At 36.5% G+C, this 13,967-nt stretch overlaps 1 protein-coding gene across 1 annotated transcript in view; it reads right to left on the reverse strand.

Moving 5' to 3' along the window:
- Positions 1–299: 299 nt before the first annotated feature.
- Positions 300–13,967, reverse strand: part of LOC108667703 (probable cationic amino acid transporter) — a gene marked incomplete at its 5' end in the record, with an annotated part of 34,115 nt that continues 20,447 nt past the window's right edge. Inside the window, 3 exons of the mRNA XM_047882608.1 lie at positions 300–538; positions 8,051–8,474; positions 11,968–12,272. Of these exons, the coding sequence (XP_047738564.1) occupies positions 300–538; positions 8,051–8,474; positions 11,968–12,272 (968 nt within the window). The remainder of the gene's footprint in view (positions 539–8,050; positions 8,475–11,967; positions 12,273–13,967) is intronic.

Raw genomic sequence — 13,967 nt, forward strand, 5'->3', positions numbered from 1 at the left:
TACTGGATGAGCACTTGGGGAAAGAAGCCAATAAATCTATGCTTGACAAATCGTTCCAAAAAGCCATATCAACCGTGCAAAATCGTTCCAGAAGCCATACGCGGAGTAATGGCTTCTGTTGCGAGAAGAAACATTGTCACGAGCAGCTTAGCTTTTTTCCCTTCCTTAGCTGCGAGAATTTCTAGAAAATATTGCGCGTGAGTTATTATTTATTCAGAGATAATTATTTTTTTTTGTCGGCTGGAAGGACAAGAAATGGAACGATTTTGGACATCAGAGTTCCAATAAATGGAACGATCTCAGAGCGAATCGTTGTCGTTGCGATAGGGTGGATCGTTGTCGTTGCGATAGAGCGGATCGTTGTCGTTGCGATAGAGCGGATCGTTGTCGTTGCGATAGAGCGGATCGTTGTGGTTGCGATAGAGTGGATCGTTGTCGTTGCGATAGAGCAGATCGTTGTCGTTGCGATAGAGTGGATCGTTGTCGTTGCCATAGAGCGGATCGTTGTCACAATCAGAAAATGTGTCATCAGGGCCTACTGCTATATAGACTTACGAATCAATTTTCAACTCTCATAACGATAAAGACGATCAATTACTTAATTCTATACAAGATATTATCTCGCTTCATGGAGGTAAATAATTTTCTCTCTATTCAATTGAGAAAATACTTGAAATTTTCAAATCTTTTTCTGAAATTAGAATTCCAAATACCCGAGATCATTAAAGTTTTGCGTGAACTGGAAGGATAGAGAACATATTCGTGAACAAGATATTATCTCCCTTATGGAGGTAAGTAATTTTCTCTCTATTCAATTGTGAAAATACTTGAAATTTTCAAATCTCTTTCTGAAATTAGAATTCCAACTAACCGAGATCATGAAAGTTTTGCGTGAACTGGAAGGATAGAGAATATTTTCGTGAACAACAATCAGCATTTAATTCAATCACAGGCACAACCTTCGACATTGAGAGAAGATAACAGGATAACATGTGTGGCTGTATACTGTATAGGCTGAATTAGTATAGGTTGTATACTGTATAGGCTGAATTAGTATAGGTTGTATACTGTATAGGCTGAATTAGTATAGGTTGTATACTGTATAGGCTGAATTAGTATAGGTTGTATACTGTATAGGCTGAATTAGTATAGGTTGTATACTGTATAGGCTGAATTAGTATAGGTTGTATACTGTATAGGCTGAATTAGTATAGGTTGTATACTGTATAGGCTGAATTAGTATAGGTTGTATACTGTATAGGCTGAATTAGTATAGGTTGTATACTGTATAGGCTGAATTAGTATAGGTTGTATACTGTATAGGCTGAATTAGTATAGGTTGTATACTGTATAGGCTGAATTAGTATAGGTTGTATACTGTATAGGCTGAATTAGTATAGGTTGTATACTGTATAGGCTGAATTAGTATAGGTTGTATACTGTATAGGCTGAATTAGTATAGGTTGTATACTGTATAGGCTGAATTAGTATAGGTTGTATACTGTATAGGCTGAATTAGTATAGGTTGTATACTGTATAGGCTGAATTAGTATAGGTTGTATACTGTATAGGCTGAATTAGTATAGGTTGTATACTGTATAGGCTGAATTAGTATAGGTTGTATACTGTATAGGCTGAATTAGTATAGGTTGTATACTGTATAGGCTGAATTAGTATAGGTTGTATACTGTATAGGCTGAATTAGTATAGGTTGTATACTGTATAGGCTGAATTAGTATAGGTTGTATACTGTATAGGCTGAATTAGTATAGGTTGTATACTGTATAGGCTGAATTAGTATAGGTTGTATACTGTATAGGCTGAATTAGTATAGGTTGTATACTGTATAGGCTGAATTAGTATAGGTTGTATACTGTATAGGCTGAATTAGTATAGGTTGTATACTGTATAGGCTGAATTAGTATAGGTTGTATACTGTATAGGCTGAATTAGTATAGGTTGTATACTGTATAGGCTGAATTAGTATAGGTTGTATACTGTATAGGCTGAATTAGTATAGGTTGTATACTGTATAGGCTGAATTAGTATAGGTTGTATACTGTATAGGCTGAATTAGTATAGGTTGTATACTGTATAGGCTGAATTAGTATAGGTTGTATACTGTATAGGCTGAATTAGTATAGGTTGTATACTGTATAGGCTGAATTAGTATAGGTTGTATACTGTATAGGCTGAATTAGTATAGGTTGTATACTGTATAGGCTGAATTAGTATAGGTTGTATACTGTATAGGCTGAATTAGTATAGGTTGTATACTGTATAGGCTGAATTAGTATAGGTTTAATACTGTATAGGCTGAATTAGTATAGCTGTATACTGTATAGGCTGAATTAGTATAGGCTGTATACTGTATGGGCTGTATACTGTATAGGCTGTATAATGTATAGGCTGTATACTGTATAGGCTGTGTACTGTATAGGCTGTATTCTGTATAGGCTGTATACTGTATAGACTGTATACTGTATAGGCTGTATAATGTATAGGCTGTATACTGTATAGGCTGTATACTGTATAGGCTGTATTCTATATAGGCTGTATTAGCATATGCTTATGTTGGAGGGGTTATGTTGGAGGGGTTATGTAGGAGGGGTTATGTTGGAGGGGTTATGTTGGAGGGGTTATGTTGCAGGGGTTATGTTGCAGGGGTTATGTTGGAGGGGGTTATGTCTTGCTTCTTCCATAAAGTAGAAACGCTCTGAAAATGGACCATAAACCACAATAATCCTACATAATTTTCAAGAGGTAATGCATGCATGCAGAAAAACATTTAAAGAGGAGAAAAATTAATTATTTGTCTACGTTATTTGGCCCTTCCATTCAAAATTTGTTGCGCCAGATTTTTTTTTGTTTTTCCTTACACCGGTTCTAATTTTTGAAAGGTTCTAGTACATAGAATCGGTTTTTCACACTATAGAATCGTTTTTTTTTCGGAAATCACAATCGTTTTTTTTTTCGAAAAAAAATTTTGTGATCAAAATGTAAGAATTTTTTCTGATTAAAATTTAAGACATCTTACACAGTGATATGCAAGTTCAATAAAATAAGGCAGAATAGTACATTGATTTGAGGTGAGAAGCATTACTAGTCCTGGAATCTTATTGGAGCCTCAACATAAATATAAATGAATCCAATTTAGAGTTGAGATTTTGATGCAACAAAAAATAATTTCAGCGCTATTTTCATCATTTATCGTGTGTTGGCGCCATCTCGGTTATTCAACATAGATGGGTTTACGATGTTTGAGTTGAATGCAGAGGTCTATATTTCTGTAAAGTTTCTTGTTAGAACTTTCCTAATATTGTGACTTAATTACTTGAAAGTATAAAATGCGGAATAAATAATGGAGTAGTTACACTCAATATACTAGCATTAATATAACTGTCATCCTACCACTCACCACGTACACTGTCACACGGAAGCAAAACACGCACTATAAGTAATAAAAAGAAGCTATCACTAGGCATGAATATAAGTTCAACAAGACCATTATAACAGAACCTAATGTTATTTAAACCTATTCCCACATAAGTTGTACACTTATTAAAATCACACGATGAACCAAAGTTCTCCGCGCATGCACTCCTCGCTTTGATATCCATCATGGATAGTGAAAAGCGAAATTGTATTTAATTTCAGAACAACTGAACCTCGCTTTCCAGCACGGGCTAAGACTGGAGGTTCTTTTAAAATAGAGTCAATAACTACGAGTATGGCAGCACAACAACGGATCTGGACCTATACTTTCAAAAAAAGTTAAGAGATCGTGAGTTCATCAGCCAATCATTGACGGCCTTTCAAGCAAAATCCACCAATCATAGACAAGCAAATAGAGCGTAAGTACTTACGTTCACTTAGCGAGTTTTGAAAGTACGGCCCCAGGACATTTGGTAATACGCTTTCACATTCTATTACTAAGACATTTAAAAAGGGCACAACGTATAGAAGTTGTTCATCGCAGTCTCACAAGTTCAAAGTCTAGGTTTAAGTAACATCACTACTGATGAATATACAGTGAGATATTAGGTACGTCAAACTTCCACACTCTCTGACATTAAAATTAGTTGAATGTTTCCACCACGTTTTAGGTTATCGACGAGGTTCATTAAACGGACAGTGGTTAATTAAAACGATAAATTTGAGCGATTTTAACGATCATTTATGATGCACACACTTGAATCGCTTGGTATTGATTTACGCAGATAAATGTGTACTCGTCACGTTATATTTCATGATTTGAATTCTACAAGTAGTATGTGTGGAAAAGATTATAATTAATCCAGATAGAATTTAATTATGAAGAATTTAGTTCTATCTGTTGTAAGTTGTAAGCATGAATGCATGCACTTACTGGTACTACACACCGTCCACAGTTTGATAATTGATTAATATTTTTTAATTTTAATACAGTCCGTTTTTCTCATGTTTCTATTTTGCAGGAAAATTGATAGTTCCTAGTCAAATATAGCAAGAATGTATGAGCTGGATTCATTAAATAATAAGTGAAAAGATCCAGCACTAGATAGGGTAAGGTTGGAATTGTGTCATGATAAAGAATTGGGTAGATGAAGTATGTTAAAAATGATCAGAAAGTTGCTATCTGATTAATGGAAAAGGCTCGTTAACTTCAACGTAAACTGAAAGCACGTTTAACTAAAAAAAACGAGGTTTAAACCATAAAAACATTAGTGAAACACACAAATGTACACGGTAAACACAATTGTACACACAATCTACATCACTACGTCGTCGCAATGAACGTTACAATCTACACACAGCTAGACAAGCCACTTTGTGCAGTGATCAGAGTCTATACTTTCAAAACAGTTAAGAGATCGTAAGTTCATCAGCCAATCATTGACGGCCTTTCAAGCCACACTTTAAAAAACAGTTAAGAGATCGTAAGTTCATCAGCCAATCATTGACGGCCTTTCAAGCAAAATCCACCAATCATAGACAAGAAAATAGAGCGTAAGTACTTACGTTCACTTAATCATAGACAAGAAAATAGAGCGTAAGTACTTACGTTCACTTAGCGAGTTTTGAAAGAGTGCGCGGGATATACGGGCAAGAAAAGACTGGCTTTAAACACGAGTAATGCTTAAACAATCTTACGTTAATTTTATGAATAAAACATTACCTGTTCGTTAATTAAAATCATATAAATGTCTAACTTATTTATGTTATTTATTATGTCACAACGTTATTAACATAATAAGATTACATAGCTTTACAACGAAGTTAATATGTAATTGAAGGAATGGAAGTTGATAAACTAGTATACAACCTTCCATTTAATCCATACAAGTCACTGGCTTCTACACTGTTAGAAAAATTACCGTTAACGGTATTACCGGCGTTTCAGTGGCCGGTCGGCACGTGAAAAGAAACACCGTGTCGCCGTTTTTATTCTAATTTAACACTAGAAATCCGTGAAACATCTGATAAAAACGGCGAAACAGTTTATTTTCACGGGGCGACCGGCCACTAGAATGCCAGTGGGACCGTATTTTCACAGTTTTCTCTAACAGTGTACCATTCAGATAAAGTTTAAAATAATCGTGGTCGTTGTAATCGGTTTTCGTTCAAACAATAATTTAAACTACGAAGTCCGTAAACTAAATGGACCCTTGCACGAAAAATTCCATATGTTATCGTGAAGAACAAAAGATGCATCTGGAGGAATAATTTGACTAAATTTGGAGAAATAATAACTTTAGAACACAGTTCTGAAGTTATATTTTTGTGGCTGAAAACTATAGAACTACTATTACAGTCAGGAAATACTTAGTAACAAGAAAAAAAATGAAGAGAAAACCACTTCAGGTTCTGAAAAATCCCATCTCAGAAACGCTCTACTGGCAAAATATTTGTTGACAAGGCATTATATCTTTTATGAAGTTCCATATTATATCACGTTTCTAGCTCTTCTAATATACACAGATGACAGAAGGCGAGTGTAAGACCTACGTTAGGGAGAAAGATAACATATAGGCAAGCATCTTATATACGCATAGCGACATGTTTCCTTCTGTCCAATTTATCCAAGTGAAATGCTAGGAGACTTACGGACGCTGCTCCAATAATAATAATAATAATAATAATAATAATAATAATAATAATAATAATAAGTTACACTAGTACATTTACATTGTTCTAACACTGAACCTTAACCCGTTGCATGAAGCATTTTCTCGCGTATCTTTAGCCTCATTATAGACGAAGAGTTTTGTGCTAATGTAACAGCGTAAGCCTACACTCAAAACAATGGTTGGGTCATATTGTCCAAATAATGACACTCTTTCTTACCTTCAGGACAAGCAGAGAGCGAACGTAGCACTGATACGCCATTTCGTCAGGCCAAACTGGGTCAGGATGACCCACACAAGTGTAAAAAGCGCATCGCTATTTGGACAAAACCCCACTCCTGTTCCTGAGTGTAATATACACGGAGCGCTGCTATTTCTTACCAAATTTCAACTTTAAATAATTTCGATTTATGAGCTTCATAATTTAGTATAAATAAATAATGAATAATGAAAACAAGTTTTCCCTGAAAAGTACATGCACTGTATTCCATATACAGGACAGCATTATTCCATTCATGTATTCCAAGTACATGCACTGTATTCCATATACAGGACAGCATTATTCAAATACACCACCACGTTCATACAATTTTTTTAAATTGCACTTCATGTTGATATTCTGACATTATGTTAATTTTTACATTCTGAAAGCAATCTATATCTAGGCTATACATGTATATGGCAAAAATTTGAATTTAATATTAAAAAGAATGAAATGAATCAATATTTGTTGATGCTCAAAATTGTATTTGTAACTAGCCGTCATCACAATGACCTCTTGGCCATGTAAACATTACAAACTCTTGAATTCTTCGAGGCCAGGTTACAGATTTTTCCACATGATTACAATGGACACAACATCGCTGCCATGTTTTAAGCGAATTTTCTCATTAATGGAAAAATAATGCACTATTGTGCTCGCCATGTCCGTCCGTCCGTCTGTCCGTCCGTGACCTCAAGTTTTCGTCGACGAGAAAATGCGCTCTCTGTCACTCACTGCAGTGAGTACTGAGTTATATTTTTTTACCAGCGTCACGGAAGTTGATTCGTTGAATGAAAATCAACTACTGCGTTGTATTTTAAACAAATTCAACGATGTAAATTTTTTATCAAAGTAAACTAATTACGTAGACACTCTACACTACATACAAGTGCCTGCGGAAAATGACGTAGTTATCCTTATTTTAGAAACACAATTTAAAACCTAGGGTATGTTAAATGCCCTTGAATATTTCCTATGTTTTTATCATGAAAATTCCGTCATTCAGTTGTAACTTGTGGGCTGCTACCCATGCCTTTGGTAGAACATATTCTTCAATCAGAAATTTAATGACTTAATAAAATGATTGCAATAAGAACTGGTAACAGAGAGGCTGAGTTGGACGAAGTAATTTACTGTTAAGATCGAATTTCACCGAATAATTGAAAATATCGCGGACGTGCATTCTCGTAAATAAATAATTTCGTGGCACTCGTATATTGTGAAGCAATCTTTGTGTATCAAATAGTTAAATCTTATTCACTGTTAGAAAAATTACCGTTAACGGTATTACCGGCGTTGCAGTGGCCGGTCGACACGTGAAAAGAAACGCCATGTTGCCGTTTTTATTCTAATTTAACACTAGAAATCCGTAAAACATCTTATAAAACGACGAAACAGTTTATTTTCACGGGGCGACCGGCCACTAGAACGCCAGTGGGACCGTTTTTACACCGTTTTTTCTAACAGTGTTGAAACAACGTGAAAAAAAAAACATTAAAGAAACATGGAGAGCATCTGATGACATTAATACTGCTGCCAGACATTTTCATCAGTAAATGATGAAACAGATACGTAATACATTACTCATACATTGTATTACAGACACGTACCTAATACATTACTGGGAGGGAATGTGAAGATATGGTGCAGCTATGGTGACGAGCCCAGGTGAGTGACACACTATTGTGGCCTGAACTAGTGTGAACGATGATCTCTTCGCTCTCTTCGTTGCTGCTCTCCTCGCCCTCTTTGTTGCTGCTCTTTTTGGTCTCTTGGTTGCTGCTCTCATTGCTTTCTTTGTTGCTGCTCTCCTCGCTCTCTTCGTTGCTACTCTTTTTTGTCTCTTCGTTGCTGCTCTCCTCGCTCTCTTCGTTGCTGCTCTCTTCGGTCTCTTCGTTGCTGCTCTCTTCGGTCTCTTCGTTGCTGCTCTTTTCGGTCTCTTCGTTGCTGCTCTCTTCGGTCTCTTCGTTGCTGCTATTTTTGGTCTCTTCGTTGCTGCTCTCATTGCTCTCATCGTTGCTGCTCTCTTCGCTCTCTTCGTTGCTGCTCTCTTTGGTCTCTTCGTTGCTGCTCTCTTTGGTCTCACCGTTGCTGCTCTCTTCGGTCTATTCGTTGCTGCTCTCTTCGCTCTCTTTGTTGCTGCGAGCTGAACGCGCTCACATTCATTAGCTCGTGTGAATGTGGCCTCTCCATTAAATGATGTCTTCACTACAACTGATTTAGTCAGATTGAATAACAGTAATTAACAACAATGCTCTACGTATGAAGCATTAGGCTGAAAATATGGAGAACCCTTTTAAAAGCTGAAGACGCCCAGAAGCATTAGATTTAATGACATTATCAGCATTCCAAGCACTACTGACAATAAAGCGACATGAAATACGGAAATAAAAAAATGTTAACAACTATACGACGGCTTGTGAGACAACACTGATAACAATAAATAAAATCTATACTTTCACCTGATGATATCCTCTACATTGTTGGAAGAAAAACTCACCGGCGCTCTAACTTAAACGGCCCAAAAAGTAGACAAAATATTTCAAAGGATTTTTCAGCGTAACAAATGTTCGTAAGATGAGAGAATTAGGCTACTTATCAGTCATGACATTCGCGGGGGCTCTGAGAAAGTGGAGTTATAGTGAGGCAAGTAAGTACAAATCAGTAAAAATCAGTAAAAATAAAAAATCAGTAAAAAAATGTTAGTAAAAATCAGTACAAGTGAGTTTTGAGTATGGAGACAGGTTCTCAACCGCGACCTGCAACTGCAATGCAATCTACATCGATGCAAGTGACAATCATGATCACGAAGGCGGTAAATAACATGTAGGGTGGTTGACGCAATATCTATAAAGTCATGGAAATAATTCGCTTATTTCTAAAATGTATAGTATTCACTCCCTTTCGATCTATATATATTACTAGTGGACATACATGTATATAGTCCCGTTCCCACGGTTCAGTGATTTTTCAAACAAAGTAATAAATAAAACAAACATTTTTCATTCATGGGGAGAAGAACTATTTACAAACTGGCGTAAGGTTATCCACATAATGATTTGTTAATAATAAACTAAATGCACAACGAAGACCCTGTTTGCAAGAACGGATGAATGATGCTTAAATTTAATGTTACTTATAAACTAAATTAGATCTTTGTTACTATGCGAGCGAATGGTATATTGGTATCGAAAATTATTTTCAATATAAGTTAGGTGAAGGGCAATACTCGAGTACATTTAGAGTAAACATTTGAGTAAACGTACATTTAGAGTACATTTGAGTAAACGAGTACATTTAGTACTCGTTTTACACGAGTACTAAATGGAAATTTGAAATATTCACAAAACAGTTCATTTGGACTTCCTAATGCCGAGTTTTAACTTTTATGTGTGAAATAAGTTCTAAACAACAACTTCACTTTTAGGAAGTCATCTTATTGTTGCTAGAAGATTTAAGCATGAGTGTATGTTATTAAAAAAACCAAATTTAGTAAATTACTAAGGATATACTTTCCACTAGTACAGTAATCAAGGGAGTGTGTGTTAAAATAACCAAATTAAATGAAATACTTATGGTAGTTTGTTTCAACTAGTACATGTAATCGTTAACGTAAAATCATGCATCCCATTACCGGAATTCGGGATTCGTCGTATGGATAAAAACGGGTAGAAATGTAACCCAACGGGAATATACGAAGTGAAAAATATCATATATAAACATAGTTACTTCAATTTCATCGTTGATGGAGATATGAAATCGTGATATGAGACAGGGGAGTGACGGTGATATGAAGTAGGCAACTACAACACTATTAATATAAAAAGATCATATCACGCCTACATAATATTTAATATATGTATGATGCGCACAAATTAGATGATTCTACGAGGTAACTTGTATCCTAATAATTGCTCGGCTTGACTTTCCGAGAAAATTTTTATTTCTTTCATTATTTCTTAAGCATTTAGCTTTCTTGGATCATACAACACTCAAAATTTCTTTAATAAAAACTATTCCAGTAACAATTTCTAAGGCTATGTGCAAGATTAATCAACATATTAATAATCTCATATTTTATGAACTAATAACCTACGTTAATTTTTCATGCACGTGAAATAAACAATAGTGTATTTGGACCTCAGTCGTGTAGACTAAATACGACTAACTTTATTAGCTAACTTTTTAATGGTTATTTTCAAGAGGGATATAAGAAGTGTTTTGTAACATATTAACTAAGTTAAAAATATGGAAAATTATCTGGAAGTAAAAGGTTAAATGCTTATTTAAATGCAAGTTTTTAACTTGAAATTCATGTTATTTCCCTCTATTTAGGTCATTAACGTCTATAAAACGACTTCTAGCATTTCTACGAGCGGCCCGTTTGACAACTTAACTTCAGAAACCATACATTTTTCAAGTATAAACAAAATTAAACAGAACAAACAGCTTATTGGACACTTCATCGATTGCCTTTTTTTTTTGCTGCTGCGTGAACATTAGCATCACAGAACTGGTCTCATCGAAGTCCGTACAACAGCGCGTTGAGACGAATCATTTCGTTTCGCTTGAAATATTTCTGTTATAAATACTTATATGCTTAGCCTGCTTAAATGCAAGTTGGCAAGGAATTTAAAAGCAAAGAGAACGACAAGTAAATTGACAATATCTATATTGAAAACGTTTCGGAGTCCAGTTTCGGAGAACTGACAGAATAGAATAGAAGTGTCGGCATTGAAGAAATAGGCCCATGGCCTGTTGCCGATTCTTGAACTTTTCGTGACTTGATTCACAAGGGATCCGGCCTTTGGAACCCGATCTTTCCATAGCTGACGATTGATTGAGATAGCTGCTGGACTTATTGCCTGGTCCGTAATTTGCTAGGCATTTTAAGACTGAATGGAGCTGGACTCCGTTTTCGATATTTATATTTGGTAATTTACTTGGCGTTCTCTGTGCTTTTAAATTACTTATTATATTTCTGTTTCTGATAAGTTAACTCGCTTTGATAAATCCTGGGCATTAATTATGCCATGTTACTAGGCAACTTTCAATCATTTGTGAAATGATCAGAAATATAATCTTTTATTCACTCGTTTAAATTTCATGATATATTTTTATATTCAACAATGTACGGTTTTAAATAGAGTCAGATTGATAAGCAAGAAATCAGTATGACACAATTATCAAATTTAGTAAAAAATGAGTGCATGTAATTTTCAACTGCTGCATATTCAGGCATACCTAAATTACTATGTCCAGTTCGTAAGACATCAGAAGGCCTTTTTTCTAATTAGAGGAATCGTAAAAAGTTGTTTTTCGTATTCCTCTAGCTGGAAATTGAGCCATTAGCTCAATATCAAAATCAAAAAATAATCATTAAAATAATCCTTGAAAATGTTTGTATTGTAGGTTATTAACAAAATGTTAAGCATACAAAGAAATCGAATTCAGGCTCAAACAACCAAGTGAACACAATCATCATCCAAAATATCCTTATACATTATCATAACTTGGAGAACAAAGTAATACTATAATCTGTGGTCCGGTTTAGCGGAAGGGGTTTTTGTTCGATATTTCATATTTATCTCCACTAGCAGTTCGTGGAGGCGGGGGTTTAGGAGGTTTGGGCTTGTAGGACCCTGGCAGGGTTTGGGGTTGAATATTTACCGAAGCGTGGTTCATTTTAGCTACACGAGGTTCTTGTAGTTCGTGCTTGACATCTAATTTTTGGTTGTTGATGAGGTTATGATCGTTTGTGAGGGTGGTGGTGATGTTGTTGCCACTGATGCTGGTGGTTGTGGTGTGTTTGTGACCTGGTGAGGTCACCTTAAGACAGATGTCACCGGACTCTCTGTCTACTGTGCTCTCGCGGATGCCGTAGTAGAAGTATATGGCCAGACCTGTTGGAGTAAAGAAAGATTCTGTGATGTGCTAAAAGGCAGGTTAAATAAATCTAAAGTAGATATTAGAAATGCGTGCCGTTATGCAGATAAATTGTTATACTTGCTTGGATAAAGCGTTCAGACTACGCATCCTTGTGGCACGCCACTGCGCACTGTTGCCCAGTCTGATACGGTTCCGTTAATACTGACACTTTTTCGTCTCCCTATTTGAAAATCTTTGATCCGTTGTGTTAATTACATTTCCCTTTATTCCATGTGACTACACTTTACGCAACAGCCGCTCATGCCAAAGCATTTGACTTTGTCAAATGCTTTGGTAAAATCGAGGTACACCGCAACCACTAGCTCCCTTTCGTCTATGCAGGCGAGTCCAATCGTTCAAAGTTGACAAACGACTGGGCGCTCCTCAATAGCTGGAATAGTGTTCAAGTCCTCAACAGGCTATATAAAAATGTATTTATGTATATGTTTTAATTAGAAGTGACCCCCACCTCAGAAATTGATGAACCTCAGCTACTTAAAATAAGAAAAGAAGCAGGTATACTAAGATCAGAAAGCAGGTACCTAAAGTAAAGGTGAGGCCTATTGTGGATATGACGTATTTCGACGTTGCAAAAATTTTTGGTAAGCTTGACAATGGAGTGCTCCTCGGAAAACTAAGACCACAGGGGTCGAAGGAGATTTATTTTCGTGCTGAAACCAATTTATTACAAATCACTAACCAATATATTGCAAGGGGGAGCTGCGTGGGGGTTACGATATTTAGGATTCCGCAGATAACTGTGTTCGGAGTGATTTGAGTTGGATCTCTCTTGGAATGATCCTATTCTGTGGCGGGATGCAGGCTGTCGTTGGAGCTGAGAGGAGAAGTTCATCCTCTTACAAGAGTCGACTGACCGTACTCCTGAACCCAATACCTATCGTCTTCCTCTGCACCACGACAATCGGCATGAAGCAAGCTATAGAATCGTGCATCAGCTGTGTCAAACTGAGGATACTCCTGAACCCAATACATATCGTCTTCCTCTGCACCACGACAATCGGCATGAAGCAAGCTATAGAATCGTGCATCAGCTGTGTCAAACTGAGGTACAGATAGTTATGTTCCATTAGTAATGGGACCTCTGCGCCACGACAATCGGCATGAAGCAAGCTATAGAATCGTGCATCAGCTGTGACTGAGGCACAGATAGTTATGTTCCATTAGTAATGGGACCTCTGCACCACGACAATCGGCATGAAGCAAGCAATAGAATCGTGCATCAGCTGTGTCAAACTGAGGTACATATAGTATGTTCCATTAGTAATGGGACCTCTGCACCACGACAATCGGCATGAAGGAAGCAATAGAATCGTGTGTCAAACGTGCCAAACTGAGGTACAGATAGTATGTTCCTTTAGCAATGGGATTCGGAGTGGCGGCTCTTAGGCGGCCCCCCGACGTATCTGCGTCCCGAACTCTTACCAAGGTTACGTATCACAGGTTGGAAACTACTGTCTGAAGAGTATATAGAATAGAATAGAATAGAAGTGTCGGCACTGAAGAAATAGGCCCATGGCCTGTTGCCGATTCTTGAACTTTTCGTGACTCTATTCACAAGGGATCCGGCCTTTGGAAAACGATCTTTCTAAAGCTGACGATTGATTGAGATAGCTGCTGGACTTAAAAATATTATAAATATAATATATATT

This window comes from Hyalella azteca, unplaced genomic scaffold (assembly GCF_000764305.2).
Source record: "Hyalella azteca isolate HAZT.00-mixed unplaced genomic scaffold, Hazt_2.0.2 contig10851, whole genome shotgun sequence".
Lineage (NCBI taxonomy): Eukaryota > Metazoa > Arthropoda > Malacostraca > Amphipoda > Hyalellidae > Hyalella > Hyalella azteca.